Here is a 17,622-nt window from a genome sequence, read left to right on the forward strand (position 1 = left end):
TGCACACGCTAGGCTTCAAATGTCAAATTCAAAATGTAAAAAAAAATAAAAATAAACAGCAGAAAGAACAACAACATCAGAAATCCCATCATGCTTTGCACAGCATCAGGGGAAAAAAGCCCGGGCAGTTTTCTTCTGTGCAGCTAAAAATGAGGCTTCTATAAGAGAAACAAAGTTCTGATGCTGTGAAACTGTTAAAGAAACACCAAGCCTTTTTAGTGCTGCTGAGTCGATTTTTAGTCCGGAGGTTTACTTTAAGAGAGCAGCTGCTAAAATGCCATAACAAAGCAGCAAACGGGTATTTGAAGCAGATGGTGCCCCTGGAGTTCTGTGAACATCAAGGTGCAGGAGGATTGCAGTTATGCATAAACCTTCTATTCAGCCGTCCCTAACCAATGCTCACAAGAAGAAGTGGCTGCAGTGGGCCCAGAACTACAACAATCATTTTCAAACAGTCTTGTTTACTGATGAGTGCCGTGCAACCCTGGATGGTCAAAAGGAATGGAGTGATGGATGCCCACCATGTCCCAACAAGCCTGTGACTTCAGCAAGGAGATGGGGGAGTTATCGTTTGTGTCGGAATCATGGGGGGGAGGGGGGGGGAGCTGGTCAGCCCCTGAAGGTGTAAAAAGTTCTGAAAAGTATGTGGCGTTTCTGACTGACCGATTTCTTCCATGGTATTTAGAGAAGAACCGTGCTTTCTATGACAAAATCATCTTCATGCATGACAATGCACAGACTCATACTGCAAGGAATACCTCTGCATCACAGGCTGCTATCAGCATAAAAGGAGAGAGACTCATAGTGTGGCCCCATCCTCCCCTGACCTCGATCATAGTGAGAAACTTGCAGCATCCTGAAGCAAAAGATATATGAGGGTGGGAGGCAGTTTACATCCAAACAGCAGCTCTGAGAGGCTATTCTGACATCCTGCAAAGAAATTCAAGCAAAAACTCAAAAACCCACAAGTTCAATGGATGCAAAAATTCGGAAGCAGCTATCAAATATGGGTCCTATGTTAAAAAATAACTTGATCTGTTAAGGTTTTTTTGATCGAAATAGATTTTGATTATAGTAAATATGGCCTCCTAATGCTGCAATTTCAACAAATGACCGTTCTCAGATCTTTACAGCATAAAAAGGGTTTTAAAACTCTTGTGTGTAGTAATTTGGAATAGAGCATTTTAACTGCCTAACGACTGCTCCACGCCGATTGGTGTGAGCAGCCCCAGGGACCGCTCCACGCCAGTTGTGAACGGCTGTGAATGGGCTTTGCAGGAGATCATGCGCATCTCCGCATGGATGACGGAGCTCCGCCCCACCATCAGTCACACAGCGGCGATCGCCGCTCGGAGACTGTTAGCCAACGAAAGTGCCGTCTAATAACTCAGTACAGTGCTGCGATCTAAGGCAGCGATGTACTAGGGACAGCCGTGTGACACGGCTGTCCCCCGGGGAAGACATAGGAGTGATCCCCTGTGATAGGCTGAAGCCTATTGCAGCTGATTGCTGTGATAAGCTGACTGGGGGAGGGAGAGAAAATTAATAAAAAAAAAATAAGTACATTTATTTAAAAAATTGTAAATATTTTGAAAAAACAAAATAAACATTGGGGGAGCCATCAGACCCCACTAAGAGAGAGCTCTGTTGGTGGGGAGAGAAGGGGTGGGGATCACTTGTGTGCTGAGTTTTACGGCCCTGCAGCGAACCCTTAAAGCTGCAGTGGCCCAATTAGGGAAAAATGGCCTGGTCACTAAGCGGGGTTTAACACGGTTAAGTTTATTTTAAAAAAAAACAAAAAACCATCCAGTTATGTGGAGGCTCTAATGGTTGATAACTAAAAGATGATGCTGACCGCCACTTGCATCCACTATTTAACCTTCCTGGCGGTAAGCCCGAGCTGAGCTTGGGCTATGCCGTGCAGGAGTATTTCTCAGGCCCTGCTGGGCTGATTTGCGTAATTTTTTTTTATTACATGCAGCTAGCACTTTGCTAGTTGCATGTATACCGCGATCGCCGCCGCGTTAAAGGCCCCCCCCAGACCTCGTGCGCAGTCTGGCCAATCAGTGCCAAGCAGCGCTGAGGGGTGGATCGAACGGGATTTCCTTATGGGCAAGCGCGCCGGCGATCGGAGGGGTAGGAGGGACGCCGCAGCGAGGGGGGCATCATGTAGCTAGCGCTAGGCTAGCTACATGATAGAAATTTTTGTTTGCAAAAAACAAAACAAAAACCTTCCCGTAGCCACAGGGCCGCGGGAATCAGACTGCCAGGGAGGTTAAGAAAATCAGAGGGAAATATAATTTGCATAATAATTTGGAATGGTTTTAATGTAAAAATAAATAAATCATCATTTGGAATGTGGTGTAAAGGAAATACTGAGAGTCCCCCATTAGAAGATGGACTAGCCCAAAAACTTTCCGATTTTTACAGCCTACTGCGAGCGACCGCAACATAGGAGAAAAGTAGTTCATTTTACTCTGGAAGAAATGTACTTTGAATAAATGTGAATTTTAAATCTTACAATTTTTTTGTGATAGTGGTCCTTTAACCATTTATGTAGGCGGCTACTGTGCTGCTGATGCCTACTTCGGTGCGCTCCCGCGCCACCCCCGGTAGCCCGGAGATCAATGAATGGGAACATGGTTCCCGTTCATTGATCTAAGATCCCAGCAGAAAAACCAACGACCTCTTAACAGAGGCCACGGTCTTTGTGGAAAAAAAAAAAAGCTTCCCGTCCTCTTCTCGCTTCCTGGAAGCGAGAATAAAAAAAAAAATCTCAATGTGGCTATCTTGTGGCCAAATAGTTAAACTACATCTACATACTGTACATTTTTCAATACAATAAACACACATTATCACATTTAAAATTAACTGTTTATTTCTGACACCAAAAATTACCCAAATAAAATTTTTAATAAAAAAAATTACAATGATAAAAAAAACCGTAAACAGTTACCTCAAGGCTAAACGTTTTAAATGTGCATATTACGAACATTTTTTAAATTGTAAGCTTGTAAATAGTGATGGACGCAAAACTGAAAAAATGCACCTTTATTTCCAAATAAAATATTGGTGCCATACATTGTGATAGGGACAAAATTTAAATGGTGTACTAACCGGGACAAATGGGCAAATAAATTACATAGGTTTTAATTATAGTAGCATGTATTATCTTAAAGCTTTAATGCCCAAAAACTGAGAAATAATTATTTTTTTCCATTTCTTTCTTAATATTCCTGTTAAAATGCATTTAGAAAAAAATAATTCTTAGTAAAATTTACCACCCAAAGAAAGCCCAATTGGTGGCGGAAAACATTGTGATAATTAGAGATAAAGTTATTAGCGAATGAATGGGAGGTGAAAATTGCTCTGTTGCATAAGGTGAAAAATTCCCGCGGGCTGAAATGGTTAAGCTGGCCATGCAATACTCAATGTGGCCAACAGATAGATCCCTCTCAGACCATCATCTATCGAAACCCTCCACACACTACACACACACACACACACTTTCAGCAGATTTTAGCAAGAAATGTATTGAAAGTCTATGCGCACCTACCGGGTATCCCATTCTAGACTAGGACTAGGTTAGCATGGTTTGACCGTTAGCTTATCTAAGGGGCAGCTAGTGGCATAAACTGTTGAATGTACTAATTATAGAATAATAGTACCGGTGGGAATTCAGAACTTTTATTTACTGAGTCCTCCTTTAGGACAAATAAGAGTGGAGAAAACATTTTAGCTCATCTGGTGGATGTTCCTGACCTGCAGATATGATGTTGGACCACGCCAAGCCCACCAAGCCAGCAGGTTAACCGCCAAAAAGCCACAGCCGTCTAAGTTATTGCTAATGCTCTCATTACGGAGGCCTTGAAGTTCATATTGATCATGTCAAGCTCGGCATCCACAGGCCCGTTGGTCTCTGGCACCAAACCTTGTTCATTTAAGGTTTTCCAACGGTGGTGCATCTTGCCATCTACCTGGCCATGGTAAATCACGTGAAACTGGCCCGCTGTGGACCTCTTTGCAACACCCTGGTTGACTCTTTTGCACTGATTTCTAAGATTTTTTGGACCCCATTCCCATCTGGAGAGCATTCGTGACCACATAACCACTGTGTCACTGTACAGAGAGCGGACCTCAAGCATGTTATTTGCGACAGTTTCTTTTAGGGATTCATAGACTCCCCGTTCCAGTTCGTTTTCCCCGAGATGGATGATGATGACATCCGGAGACTTCATGTGGCGCTTCATCTTCTTCAGGTCTGGAAGTAAGTGATGCCACATCATGCCCACCCTGCACGTCCAATGAACAGTGATGTTTTTCTCCTGTAACCCCAAGTCAAGGCCATAAGGCGCCCGATAGGCGCGTCCTTTTGCTTCCACTATCACGGCGTTTCCAAAAAGCCAAACGTGTTTAGCTTCTGTAATGCAGAATAAAACAAGTTTATGATTTATGATTGACGGTTTACCAAAGGCAGAGGTATACCGTAAATTGATCATAGATTATTTAGTCAGTGTTTGCCCATTGTAAAATCTTTCCTCACCCTGTTTTACAGTCTAAAATTTTATCACAGGTGGTGGCATCTTTAGCGCTGTGAGGTGCAACTCTGCCAAATGTTTGTATAGGCAATGTTCTGAAGCCATTCGAAAAATACCTGTTCTCCCAGAATGCTTTGGGAGGAGAATTCCACGTACCGTATTTTTCACCATATAAGACGCACCCAGATTTAGAGGGCAAAAATCAGGATAAAAATAAAAAACTAAACCTAGGTGAGTCTACGATGCAGGGGCGTCTTAAGGACTTTTCACCCCCACCCAGTTCCACTACATACTATTACACTGACCACATAAGGGGACAGTGTAATGATTGGCTGTTGTCTCACTATGTTCCCCTATGTGGTCAGTGTAGTGATTGGCTTTTCCTGTGTCCCCCTGTGCCTGCTGTTTCCTCCTGTGCCAGCCATGTCCCCCTGTGCGTGTCCCCCTGTCCCGGCAGCATGACGAGTATATACAGTACATTACCTGCTCCTGCCGCCGGAATGCTGGCTCCAGTCCTACTTTGCGCGATCCTCTTCTCCCATCCACCACTGCTGCTGCAGAACATCTCTAGCCAGTCCTAATTAGCTGCGCAGGGATACGCTAGCAACACACGTGCGCCAGGGTCATGCATGCACATACGAATACGTGTCCCCGGCGCACGTGTGCTGATTGCGTAATCCCTGCGCGGCTAATTAGGACCGGCAAGCGATGTTCGTGGCTGCAGCAGCGGGCATCGGTGGATGGGAGAAATGGATCGGGAAGCAGGACTGGAGCCAGGAGCGCGGTGGCTGTAGCAGCAGGCATCGGTGGATGGGAGAAATGGATCGGGAAGCAGGACTGGAGCCAGGAGCGCGGCGGCTGTAGCAGCAGGCATCGGTGGATGGGAGAAATGGATCGGGAAGCAGGACTGGAGCCAGGAGCGCGGGGGCAGGAGCAGGTAATGTATATACCGCTTCCCTGTGCACCTCTGCATCCCGAAATCCATACCTTCGCTGCATAAGACGCGCCCACTTTTTCCCCAAAATGTTGTGGAACAAAAAGTGCGTCTTATAGGGCATAAAATACGGTAGTTCAACAGCTTAGGCTGTGACATCACCAGGAGGGCAGGGCTGCATACCACTATACAGAAATATATAGATATAGGAAGAGTCTGTTATGCTGACAACAGGATATTGAAAAGGAACCAAAACTGAGAAGGATATGGATTTTTCCTTTAAAAATAATACCAGTTGCCTGACTCTCCTGCTGATCCTGTGTCTCTAATACTTTTAGCCACAGCCCCTCAACAAGCATGCAGATCAGGTGCTCTGACTGAAGTCAGACTGGATTAGCTGCATGCTTGTTTCAGGTCTGTGATTCAGCCACTACTGCAGCCGAAGAGATCAGCAGGACTGCCAGGCAACTAGTATTGTTTAAAAGGAAACATCCATATCCCTCTCAGTTTAGGTTCCCTTTAATGTAGATGTGGGTATCCAGGGTGCTCGATTAGTGCATCTCTTGTGGAAACGCAATATAAAGTTTTTCTCAGGTGGTACTTAACACCAGACCGCTTTGCGAATGTCCATGCAAGTTGCTTCAGGGGTTGTCGCCAACCGGGTACTTACATGTTTGGTGGCAGTGCCCAAAAGGTACGCAGATTTTGGATAAGAATATACCAGGTAATCTACACCAGATTTTTTTTAAAAAAAGTTCCCAAATTACCACAGATAGCCCTGCTCGGCATGAAGCCCCAAGACCTGTCCATTCATTCCTCAATATAAACTTCTTCAACATGTGCTCTTGGCGGCGAAGAGGGTAATAGCCCGCTCATGGAGATCCCCAACTTTAGCTTTTGACATTTTTAAGTCAAATTTGAGTTCCGCGCTATGCTTCGACAGGATGAAGGCCATTCTGGACGACGCTCTCCCTAAGTTTGAGACAATCTGGAAACCCTACTTCCTCAATTATTCCCAATGGATTCCACAATATATCACTGAGGTCTAATTCAGAGGCTCCTAACGACTTTCCCCCTTTTACACCGACGGCAAGCCGGCCGTGACCTTTCTCTCTTACCTTCTTTCTTTTTCTCTCCTTTTCCTTCTACCTTTTACTTCCTACTCTTTCCCCTTCTACTTCACCTCATTCTCCATTTTCACTTGCTCCTTCTCTATCTTAACCCCTCCCCCCATCCTGATCTTACTTCAGGCAATTTGTAGTCCTTGAGCTATTGACCCATCAGCTCTTAAAGAGACTCTGTAACATTCAAAAGATCCCCTGGGGGGTACTCACCTCGGGTGGGGGAAGCCTCCGGATCCTAATGAGGCTTCCCACGCCGTCCTCTGTCCCACGGGGGTCTCGCCGCAGCCCTCCGAACAGCCGGCGACTGTGCTGACTGTCATTTCAATATTTACCTTTGCTGGCTCCAGCGGGGGCGCTGTGGCGGCTTTCCATTCCGAAGTACACGGAAATACCCGATCTCATTCGGGTCCGCTCTACTGCGCAGGCGCAGGAAACTTGCGCCTGCGCAGTAGAGCGGACCCGACGGCGATCGGGTATTTCCGTATAGTTCGGAGCCGACAGCCGTCAGAGCGCCTGCGCAGGAGCCAGGAAGGTAAATATTGACGTCACCGCTGCCCGGACTCCACGGAGGGCTGCAGCGAGACCCCTGACGGATGGAGGACGGCGTGGGAAGCCTCATTAGGATCCGGAGGCTTCCTCCACCCGAGGTGAGTACCCCCCAGGGGATCTTTTCATGTTACAGTTCCTCTTTAAGATGGTTCCCCGCAAAATGTGCCCTTTGCAATAAGTTTGGACAATGTAGGGTGCTGGTACATGTTGCCTCGTTGCTGCCAGCATCCGTTTGAATTTTATGTGTGAATTAGCCGCTCCGGTGGCCATTATCAATGCCGGTTGTACCTTTCCCAATGTTATCCCCAGGAGATCCAGTTGAGTATGTACAAAATCTTATAACACGTGTTGTTAACAGATATTCAGACATGATGCAAACCTCCTGTACCCTGGTTTTGTCTTTTATTGAAAAAAAATTTGAAAGCAAAAAAAAAAAAAAAAAAGGGCTCTAGGTAGTTATATTTCGCCACTGCCTCCAGTCAGTGCGCACGCACAAGGCCGCTCTGCTCCCTGGCCCGGCCCAACGGTTGACAATAAAAACACGGACAGGGAAAGTGGATGACGCAGGGACAGTTAGGTTTTATTGTATAGGATAAAAGTGTATTTTTTTCTGTTTTGCTTCCGTTACAAATTTCAAGCCCATATTTGCAAAAATATCAGTAATATACCATCATGACATATATACAATATATCAAAAAAAGTTGAGTTCCTAAGGTAACCATGTATTTTTATTTTATAGGTCACTTTTTTATACGTTTTTTATTTTGGTAATATGGGAGGGGAGGTAAGAGCTTAATTAATGGGTATGTTTTATGTATGTAGGTGTAATTTTACTATTTAGCCACTAGATGTCCCCCCACTTTTATTTCACCTGTGTACTGGGCATCAGTGGGGTAGTTAGGCATCAGTGGGGGGGGGGGGGGGGGGGATTATATTAGTGGGGGTAGCTTGGTATAAGGCATCAGTAGGGGGTGGTTAGGCGTGGACATCAGTGGGGGCAGACTATTATTAGGCATCAGTAGGTGGGAACTTAGGCTTCGGCATCAGTGGTGGTAGGTTAGTATTAGGCATAAGCAGGGGGTCGTTAGGGTTAGGCATCGGTTGAGGAGGGGGTCAGTTAAGGTTTGGTATCTGTGTCTGAGGAGGAACACAGTCGGTTAAGTATCGGGGGTTGTTTAGGCTTAGGCAGTGCTAGAGGGAGGGCTCGTGTGAGGACAGGGGGTTAGTTTACTATTGGAATTACCACTGCCCAATAGTATAATATCTGTAATTTTACCAATATGCACACAATGGCCTCAATTCTGAGAGAGATGTTCGGTAAACATTTATTGTGCAAGAAAATACCGCATGCTGTATTTTAACCACTCTGCGACCACCTAACACAGTATGGCGGGCGCAGAGTGGCTTCCTTATTCCTCCACCACGCATGGGTACGTAATCTTACGATGCGCGAGATTTGCAGGGAGTTCACTCTAGCGCGAGCGTCCGTAAATAAACAGTGCTGGGATCAGTGATCAGCCTGCCAGCCCGCGATCGTGACTGCCAGGCTGTTAGAGACAAAAAACAGCCCATTTGCACAGCAGTGCGATCTAGCCCAGGTCAGTACTGGGGACAGCCCTGTCACTTGGCTGTGCGTTGGAGTGACTCAGAACGCAAACCCTCTCATAGGCTAATGCCTATGAGAGGTGATCTTTGTGCTGGATCTCAGAGGGAGGGAGGGATGGAGATGTTAAAAAAAAGGAGGCAAGATTCATTTGTGTGCTAAGTTGAATGGCTGTGCAGCAAACTGTTAAGGCTGCAGAGTGCTAAACTGCAAAAAATGGCCTGGTCACTAAGGGGTTGTAAGCCTGTGATCCGCAAGAGGTTAAAAAAACGTTTTGTATTCTAATAGATTTTATCACATGCGGGTTGTTTCTCTGATTCTCTGTGTATTATTTATTTCTCTGCACCTCTAAAGGTTGCCATACAGCTAGCGATGATGGGCAGATTCGACCAAGAGAAATCCTCTCTCTAATCGAATCTGAGTAGAGAGAGCTGTCCCCTGCCCATACACCGCAGCCCGATTCCCGATCAATCGCTCAGGAGTCGGCACTGTGGTGCAGCTTCCACAACCTCCCTGCCCTCCCCCCAGTGCTTTATACATTACCTGTCTTCTGTTTGCCACTGCCTGCTGGCGAACTCCATACACATGTCCCACGTGGCTGCCTGCGTACACATGGGTATGTGGCATCACACGTGCCCCCGTTACTCTGGCAGTGGCGAACAGGTAATGTGTAGTGCACTGGGCACAGCATCTGGGTTATCATCGCTTGTGCCGATACCGCTGCGCACAACATCAAGCAATTTGGCCCTACATCTTACAGCATTGTCCATTCGACCAATTTCAGCCTGCACTTGGCGGCACCGATTTTCATTCAATTATTATAATCGAATTGGATGGTCGATCGGCCACCATGTCCCCTGATGTATGGGCCACCTTAAAGGGATACAGGGAAGTGTCTGAGGGAAAAAAAAAAAGGAGTTTGGAATTGCTGCTAGTAGAATATCACTAAAATTGCTACTAGAATATCGCTAAAATTAGCGATATTCTACTTCTGGATTCCGATAGTAAAATATCAGCAATGTTTAACCTAACTCTACGCTCACATAACCTTCCCTCTACCGGTGCCTAACCGTAAGACCTCTCCCCCTGGTGATGCCTAACCCCAAGGCCCCCCCCCAGTGGTGCCTTAAACCTAAGACCCCCCCCCCCCCCCCAATTAACGTCAAGCAGGGTAAATTTCGGCACCCGCAGGGACTTCTTGCGGCAAAGTAGGTGCATTCTGGAGCCTGCAAGCGCTTGATAGTAGCCACCACCGTGCACCTAAATATCCCGTTTGCTGCTAATCGCGGGTTTTATAATAGGGGCCTATGGCGGTGCTGTTTTTCCCAGAAGGACTCCTGCGCCATTTTTACCTGATTTGTACAAGAAAACCTCTCTCAATGTAGTCTTTCCCTGCATCTGTAATTTGCTACATGTGAAGTCCCACTGGGCAGTGTATCATGTATACACAAAAGGAGAAAAGAAATCCCTGGTCTAAAGATTGCTGTACCATTAATCATACAAAAGATTTTATTGAATGCTTGAAACATTAAAGCCAGTGTTACCAGACCTATAAAAACAAAAAAGTCAGATACTCACCTAAGGAGAGGGAAGGCTCTAAGTCCTAATGAGCCTTCCCTCTCCTCTCCCAGTGCCCTCAGGATCCTTCGTGCAAATCCTCCACCGCGGGGTACTTCGGAAGTCTTTCTGGAGCCAAGCCCTCCCGAAGACAGACGGCTCCATACTGCGCATGCGTGAGTGCGTCATAGAGGGCGTTCGCACATGTGCAGTATGGAGACGCCCATTTTCGGGAGCCCGAGTGCTCCCGAACACTTCCGAAACCTTCCGTCGGCGGTGGAAGTGGCAGTATTTGACCGAACTGGTCGAATACTGCTACGGGGCATCCTGCGCGGGACCGGGCACCGGGAGAAAAGAGGGTAGTCTCATTAGGACTCAGAGCCTTCCCTCTCCTCAGGCGAGTATCTGACTTTTGTTTTTTTAGGAGGGGTAACATTGACTTTAAAAACCAAAGAATCCACAACACAATCATGTGGGAATCATGCATATGAAAAAGTCTCAAGTGCCTCACCTCCAAAATTAGATAATGAGCCCTAAATGCTGCTATAAACGCCCATCTTGGTTCGTGTGAACCCAGAGGTGACTAGTGGGACCCGGATCCTGGTATTATCATGGAATAGCTGCCCATAAATGAATAAAGTACTAATAGTTCCATCAAGTGCCAAGAAATAAGAATAGGTATGTGCTATCAAAGACAATCTGCTCATGAGCAGGTCTGCCAAATATAAAGTGCATAAGATATGGACAAGCTACTATAAACCAGGCAATGTCAGTGTGGTTATATATACACGAACCTGGACAGGGTCTCCTAATAGCGAAGTCAGGCAGCCAGAGTGATGAGGGTGGAGGGAGGCACTGCTAACACCGGGCAGTGTATCGGCACCAGTGGAGTGAGTAGCAGGACGTTGGAGGCTCTTCTTATTGGCTGTCTTCTACTGTCTGTCATTTTCAACACAATCGAAGGAGTTCTTGTTTATTGTGAGTTTCCTGGGCGACCAGTTTCTCCACATGTTTGATGCAAGTTACTGACAGCTCAGAGCGGGTCTTAACCACCCTGGCGTTCTATTAAGATCGCCAGGGCAGCTACGGGAGGGTTTTTTTTTAATAAAAAAAAACCGATTTCATGCAGCCAACTGAAAGTTGGCTGCATGAAAGCCCACTAGAGGGCGCTCCTGAATGCAATGAGCAGCCTTCCTTGTTTGGCTTTCTTCGTCGCCATGGAGTGTCGTCATGGACGTCAGCCGACGTCCTGACGTCAGCCGCCTCCGATCCAGCCCTTAGTGCCGGCCGGAACTATTTGTTCCGGCTGCGCAGGGCTCGGGCGGCTGGGGGGACCCTCTTTTGCCGCTGCACGCGGCGGATCGCAGCAGAGCGGCGGCGATCAGGTAGCACACGCGGCTGGCAAAGTGCCGGTTGCGTGCGCTCCTCTTTATTTCATCAAAATCGTCCCAGCAGGGCCTGAGCGGCAGCCATTGGCGGTGATGGACAAGCTGAGCTCGTCCATACCGCTAAGATGGTTAAAGAGAAACTCCGACCAAAAATGTAACTTTATCCCAATCAGTAGCCGATACCACCTTTTACATAAGAAATCTATTCCTTTTCACAAACAGAGCATCAGGGGGCGCTGTATGACTGATATTGTGGTGAAACCCCTCCCACAAGAAACAAGAAAAGTACGTACTCTTGCCAGTTTCCTGTCTGTGAACCTTGCGGCATTGTGGGAAATAGCTGTTTACAACTGCCAAAAACCATGCATCAGCTTCATCACCTACCAGCAGTAAAAATGTTCACTGGAGTTCCTCTTTAAAAACTGACCATTTTTACCGTTTTATCACTGCTGTAGTATTTGAGAATTGACATTTAGCCTTTGTTCACATAATAAAACTTCAGCGCTATCGCAAGCACTGAGCGATTTATTGAGCTTGTTAAAAGAGCTTTTCCCTGCACTTTGGGCTTTAAAAAAAAACGCTTTTATCGAGCGATTCGTTTTTTCACTTCCTGATGTCAGTCAGGAAGTGAACGGTTTGACCAGGGAATTAATAAATACAATGCATTTATTCATAAAATCTCTCAGGAAATTTCAATACAAAATGCTTTTTCCAACTGCTTTGCGATTTCCCTATACCTTCTACTGAGCCAAAACGCTAAAAAAAAAATGGTACATGCAGCGTGTTTGCAATTTAAAAGAAATCAAAACGCTCACATGTGAACACTCATAGGAAAACATTGTATGAGCGCTTTTAGGGCGATTTCTAAAATCGCCAGCACTTAAAAAAAAATGGAAACGCTTATAGTGTGCAAAGTAAAAAAATCTCCCGGTGTTTGCGGCGCGATCGCGTTTCAGTAAAAAACAAATCACGCAGGACCATACTGGGCCTGCGCAGTATGCGCCTGCTGACATCAGTGGGAGCGAGGACACGGCAATGCAGCCGCAGTGGTTTTCAGACTTTAAAGTCGGAAATTCCAGAAGGGAACTGGAGGCGGGGCCGGAGCATCGGTGAGTGGCTGCGCGGGCACAGGATGTCTGCGAGGGACCATTAGAAGCCCCGGGTAAGTTCAACTCATTTTCTCCCGACCCCCTACAGTATTCCTTTAAAGAAGAACCATGGTTTCTGTGACAAAATCATCTTCATGCATGACAATGCTGCAAGGAATACCTCTGCATCACAGGCTGCTATCAGTATAAAAAAAAAAACAGGAACTCCTACTGTAGCCCCTATCCTCCCCTGACCTCTATCATACCGAGAAACAAGATATATGAGGGTGAGAGGCAGTTTACATCCAAACAGCAGCTCTGAGAGGCTAGTCTGACACCCTGCAAAGAAATTAAAGCAGAAACTCTCAAACTCACGCTCAATGGATGCAAGAATTCTGAAGCTGCTATCAAATAAAGGGTCCCATGTTAACACAGGACTTGTTAAGATGTTTTTGATTGAAATAGATTTTGATTACAGCATTATGACCTCCAAATGCTGCAAATTCAACATATGACCATTTTCAGATCTTTACAGCCTATAAAATGTTTTAACCACTTGAGAACCACAGGTTGATACCCCCTAGTGACCAGGCCATTTATTTCAATTCAGCACTTCGCCATTTTAATGGTTAATTGCTTGATCATACAATTTGGCACCTAAATTAATTTTTACCTCCTTTTCTTGCCACTAATAGAGCATTTGTTTGGTGGTCTCTGATTACTGCTGCAATTTTTGCTTTTATTAATTTAAAAAAAAATTTTTAATAAAAAAAAAAAATCCTATTTTTTTCCCCCTCCCTTTCTCCCTCGTAAATTTAACCTGACTGCGATCCATACACTACATGATGCATACACAGGCATCAGCCTATGTATGGGATAAGATTGTGAGCCACTCCAGGGGACAGTTAAGTAACAGGGCTTTCCTCTGTACAGCGTTGCGCTAGACCACAGCGCTGTACACATGTAAATTGCTTTACTTTTTTTTCGAACAGCCTGCCAGCTCTGATCACGGCTGGCAGGCCGATGACGGATCCCCGCTCTGTGTCTTGCCAGGGAACGCGAGCAGGCGTGCTTTAACTGCTAATCCCCTCCTCCGGGACTTGATGCCAATCGGCATTAGGCGGCGCCACTCTCCCACCGCTGATCGGTGGTCGGGAAGTGGTTAAAAAAACTTTGTTGTGCATAATAATTTGGAACAGTGCAATTTAATTTTTTTTTTTTTTTTTTTTTTAAACATTCCGTTATCATGAAGTGGTTTGTTCAGTAACATTTAAATTATGCTCTAATGGTTGATGACTAAAAGATGATGCTGACTGCCACTTACATCCACTATTTAGGAAAATTAGAGGGAAATATTGTTTGCATAATCATCTGGAATGGTTTTAATGTAAAAAAAAAAAAAAAAAAAAAAGAAGAATTTGGAATGTAGTGTAAAGGAAATACTGAAAGTCCCCAATGAGAAGATGGACTAGTCCAAAACCTGTCAGATTTTTACAGCCTACTGTGAGCGACAGCAACATAGGAGAAAAGTATATACTGTATATCTTCGGCTATAAGTCGAGAAATTTAGGGCTGACTCAAAGTTTAAAAGTGGGGGGGTGGACTTATACGCCAGTAGTCCTAAATTTCCCAACTTATAGCCAATATGTCAGTGTGCCCCCTCCCACCCACCATCACCCAATGAGAGGAGTCTGCATCAATGTCCTACTTGCACTTCGTAATCCTGTGACAAAGTGATTCCCGCGGCAGAAGGCACCACCCCCCCATCAGCGTGCGCTGCTTTCTCTCTTTTCCCTTCGCTCGCGCTGACCTCCGTGCTTTAGCGTAGCCCCGCCTCCTGATGTCAGAAGGCGGAGCTACGCTAAAGCACGGAGGTCAGCGCGGGTGAAGGGAGAAGAGAAAGCAGTGCACGCTGATGAGGGGTGATGCCTTCTGCCGCGGTAATCACTTTGCCACAGGATTACAAAGCGCAAGTAGGACATTTATACAGAGGCTCCCATTGGGTGATGGTGGGTGGCAGAGGGTAATTATAAGCATCAAATGCTTGGGTGACGGTGGGAAGGAGGGGTGCAATGGAGACAGGGTCAGGGGCCCCCTATGGGTGATGGTGGGAGGGAGGGGTGATTTAGAGGCAGCAAGCATTTGGGTGATGGTGGGTGGGTGGGAGGGACGGTAGGTGGTAATTAAAGGCATCAAGTGTTTGGGTGATGGTGGGAGGAAGGGGGGGAATTACAGGCAGCATGGGTAGGGGGAAGATGCAGGCTGCATGCATTTGGATGGTGGTGGGAGGGAGTTACAGGCAGAGGGTTAATGGTTTAACGTGTGTCCTAGAGGAGTTATTGGCTGTACTTGGGGGCCAGGAGGGGTTAAGGACTACAATATTTTATGCAATGCATCCAGTTACTCCTCCTGATCCCCAAGTGCAGCCATTAACTTTGCTGGGTAGACTTATACATGGGTGATTGAAAAATTACAGCTTATGAGGGTCAAATATTGGGGTCCACTTATACACGGGGTCTACCTGTATCCGAGTATATACAGTATATAGTAATTAATGCGAGCAGACCTGTAACTGTAGCGCTACTCCTAGGAGGAGTGCCCACCCGGGGTAGTAGTACTGTGGAAAAAATGTGAAACCGAGTGGGGCACTACATGCGCTTATACAAAACTTTATTGATACTAAACCAGGCCCGTTCAGCAGCTGGTTCACACCATCTATCTATAAGTTTGTGGCAACACCACACAGAGGGCTATCAAGGCCACACAAGTCAGTGCAAGGACTTTTTTTGCTGTGGACATGATTGCACCAGACATAAGTCCATTACAGATGATAGTGCTTCAGAACATGGACATTTGAGGTTTTTTTGATTGATTCATCACAAGTGTCTGCAGTTAATATTTGTGGTGGGCCCACATACAATCTTACCATATCGGTGGCAGACACGGTTGGCATAGGCTACGGCTGGGAGACCGTTGTCTGCAATAACCCAATGGTGATTGGTGGAAACATAATGTGAAGGAGCGCTCCCTCCAGTTCTATTGTGGTTTTCAAATTTTTTATAAGAGGTTACCCAGCTGCTGAACGGGCCTGGTTTTGTATCAATAAAGTTTTGTATAAGCGCATGTAGTGCCACTCTGTTTCACATTTTTTCCATAGGAGAAAAGTAGTTTATAGTTCATTTTATTCTGGAAGAAATGTGCTTTTTATAAACGTGAATCTTAAATTTTACATTTTTTTGTGATAGTGGTCCTTTAACCACTTGAGGACCGTGGGCTTTACCCCCCCTTAAGGACCAGGCACTTTTTTTCCATTCAGACCACTGCAGCTTTCACGGTTTATTGCTCGCTCATACAACCTACCACCTAAATGAATTTTACCTCCTTTTCTTGTCACTAATAAAGCTTTCTTTTGGTGCTATTTGATTGCTGCTGCGATTTTTACTTTTTATTATATTCATCAAAAAAGACATGAATTTTGTCAAAAAAATGATTTTTTTTAACTTTCTGTGCTGACATTTTTCAAATAAAGTAAAATTTCTGTATACATGCAGCGCGAAAAATGTGGACAAACATGTTTTGGATAAAAAAAAAAACCATTCAGCCTATATTGATTGGTTTGGGTAAAAGTTATAGCGTTTACAAACTATGGTGCAAAAAGTGAATTTTCCCATTTTCAAGCATCTCTGCCTTTTCTGACCACCTGACATGATTCATGAGGGGCTAGAATTCCAGGATAGTATAAATACCCCCCAAATGACCCCATTTTGGAAAGAAGACATCCCAAAGTATTCACTGAGAGGCATAGTGAGTTCATAGAAGATATTATTTTTTTTGTTAAAAGTAAGCGGAAAATGACACTTTGTGACCAAAAAAAAAAAAAAAAAAAAAAAAAGGTTCCATTTCTTCTAACTTGCGACAAAAAAAAAAAAATGAAATCTGCCACGGACTCACCATGCCCCTCTCTGAATACCTTGAAGTGTCTACTTTCCAAAATGGGGTCATTTGTGGGGTTTGTTTACTGTCCTGACATTTTGGGGGGTGCTACATTGTAAGCACCCCTGTAAAGACTAAAGGTGCTCATTGGACTTTGGGCCCCTTAGCGCAGTTAGGCTGCAAAAAAGTGCCACACATGTGGTATTGCCGTACTCAGGAGAATTAGTATAATGTGTTTTGGGGTGTATTTTTACACATACCCATGTTGGGTGGAAGAAATATCTCTATAAATGACAATTGTTTGATTTTTTTTTTTTACACACAATTGTCCATTTACAGAGAGATTTCTCCCACTCAGCATGGGTATGTGTAAAAATACACCCCAAAACACATTATACTACTTCTCCTGAGGACGGCGATACCACGTGTGGCACTTTTTTGCACCCAAACTGCGCTAAGGGGCCCAAAGTCCAATGAGTACCATTAGGATTTCACAGGTCATTTTCGTTTCAAGACTACTCCTCACGGTTTAGGGCCCCTAAAATGCCAGGGCAGTATAGGAACCCCTCTAATGACCCCATTTTAGAAAGAAGACACCCCAAGGTATTCCTTTAGGAGTATGATGAGTTCATAGAAGACTTTATTTTTTTGTCACAAGTTAGCGGAAATTGATTTTAATTGTTTTTTTTTTCACAAAGTGCCATTTTCTACTAACTTGTGACAAAAAATAAAATCTTCTATGAACTCACCATATTCCTAACGGAATACCTTGGGGTGTCTTCTTTCTAAAATAGGGTCATTAGTGGGGTTCCTATACTGCCCTGGCATTTTAGGGGCCCTAAACCGTGAGGAGTAATCTTGAAACGAAAATGACCTGTGAAATCCTAAAGGTACTCATTGGACTTTGG

General features: G+C 45.2%; 1 protein-coding gene across 5 annotated transcripts in view; it reads right to left on the reverse strand.

Annotated features, from left to right (window-relative positions):
• The window catches only part of LOC137524253 (nuclear factor 7, brain-like), a 157,831-nt gene that overhangs the window by 36,443 nt on the left and 103,766 nt on the right, over positions 1 to 17,622 (reverse strand). For 2 of the 5 annotated variants that reach the window (XM_068243899.1, XM_068243906.1), the window contains exon 16: positions 2,974 to 4,420. The exons of the other annotated variants lie outside the window; for them this stretch is intronic. In XM_068243899.1, coding sequence (XP_068100000.1) covers positions 3,834 to 4,420 — 587 coding nt within the window. In that variant the 3' untranslated portion in view covers positions 2,974 to 3,833. Of the gene's footprint in view, positions 1 to 2,973; positions 4,421 to 17,622 lie in introns of those variants that run through there. 5 annotated transcript variants of the gene reach the window in all.

This window comes from Hyperolius riggenbachi, chromosome 7, assembly GCF_040937935.1.
Source record: "Hyperolius riggenbachi isolate aHypRig1 chromosome 7, aHypRig1.pri, whole genome shotgun sequence".
Taxonomy (NCBI): Eukaryota; Metazoa; Chordata; class Amphibia; order Anura; family Hyperoliidae; genus Hyperolius; species Hyperolius riggenbachi.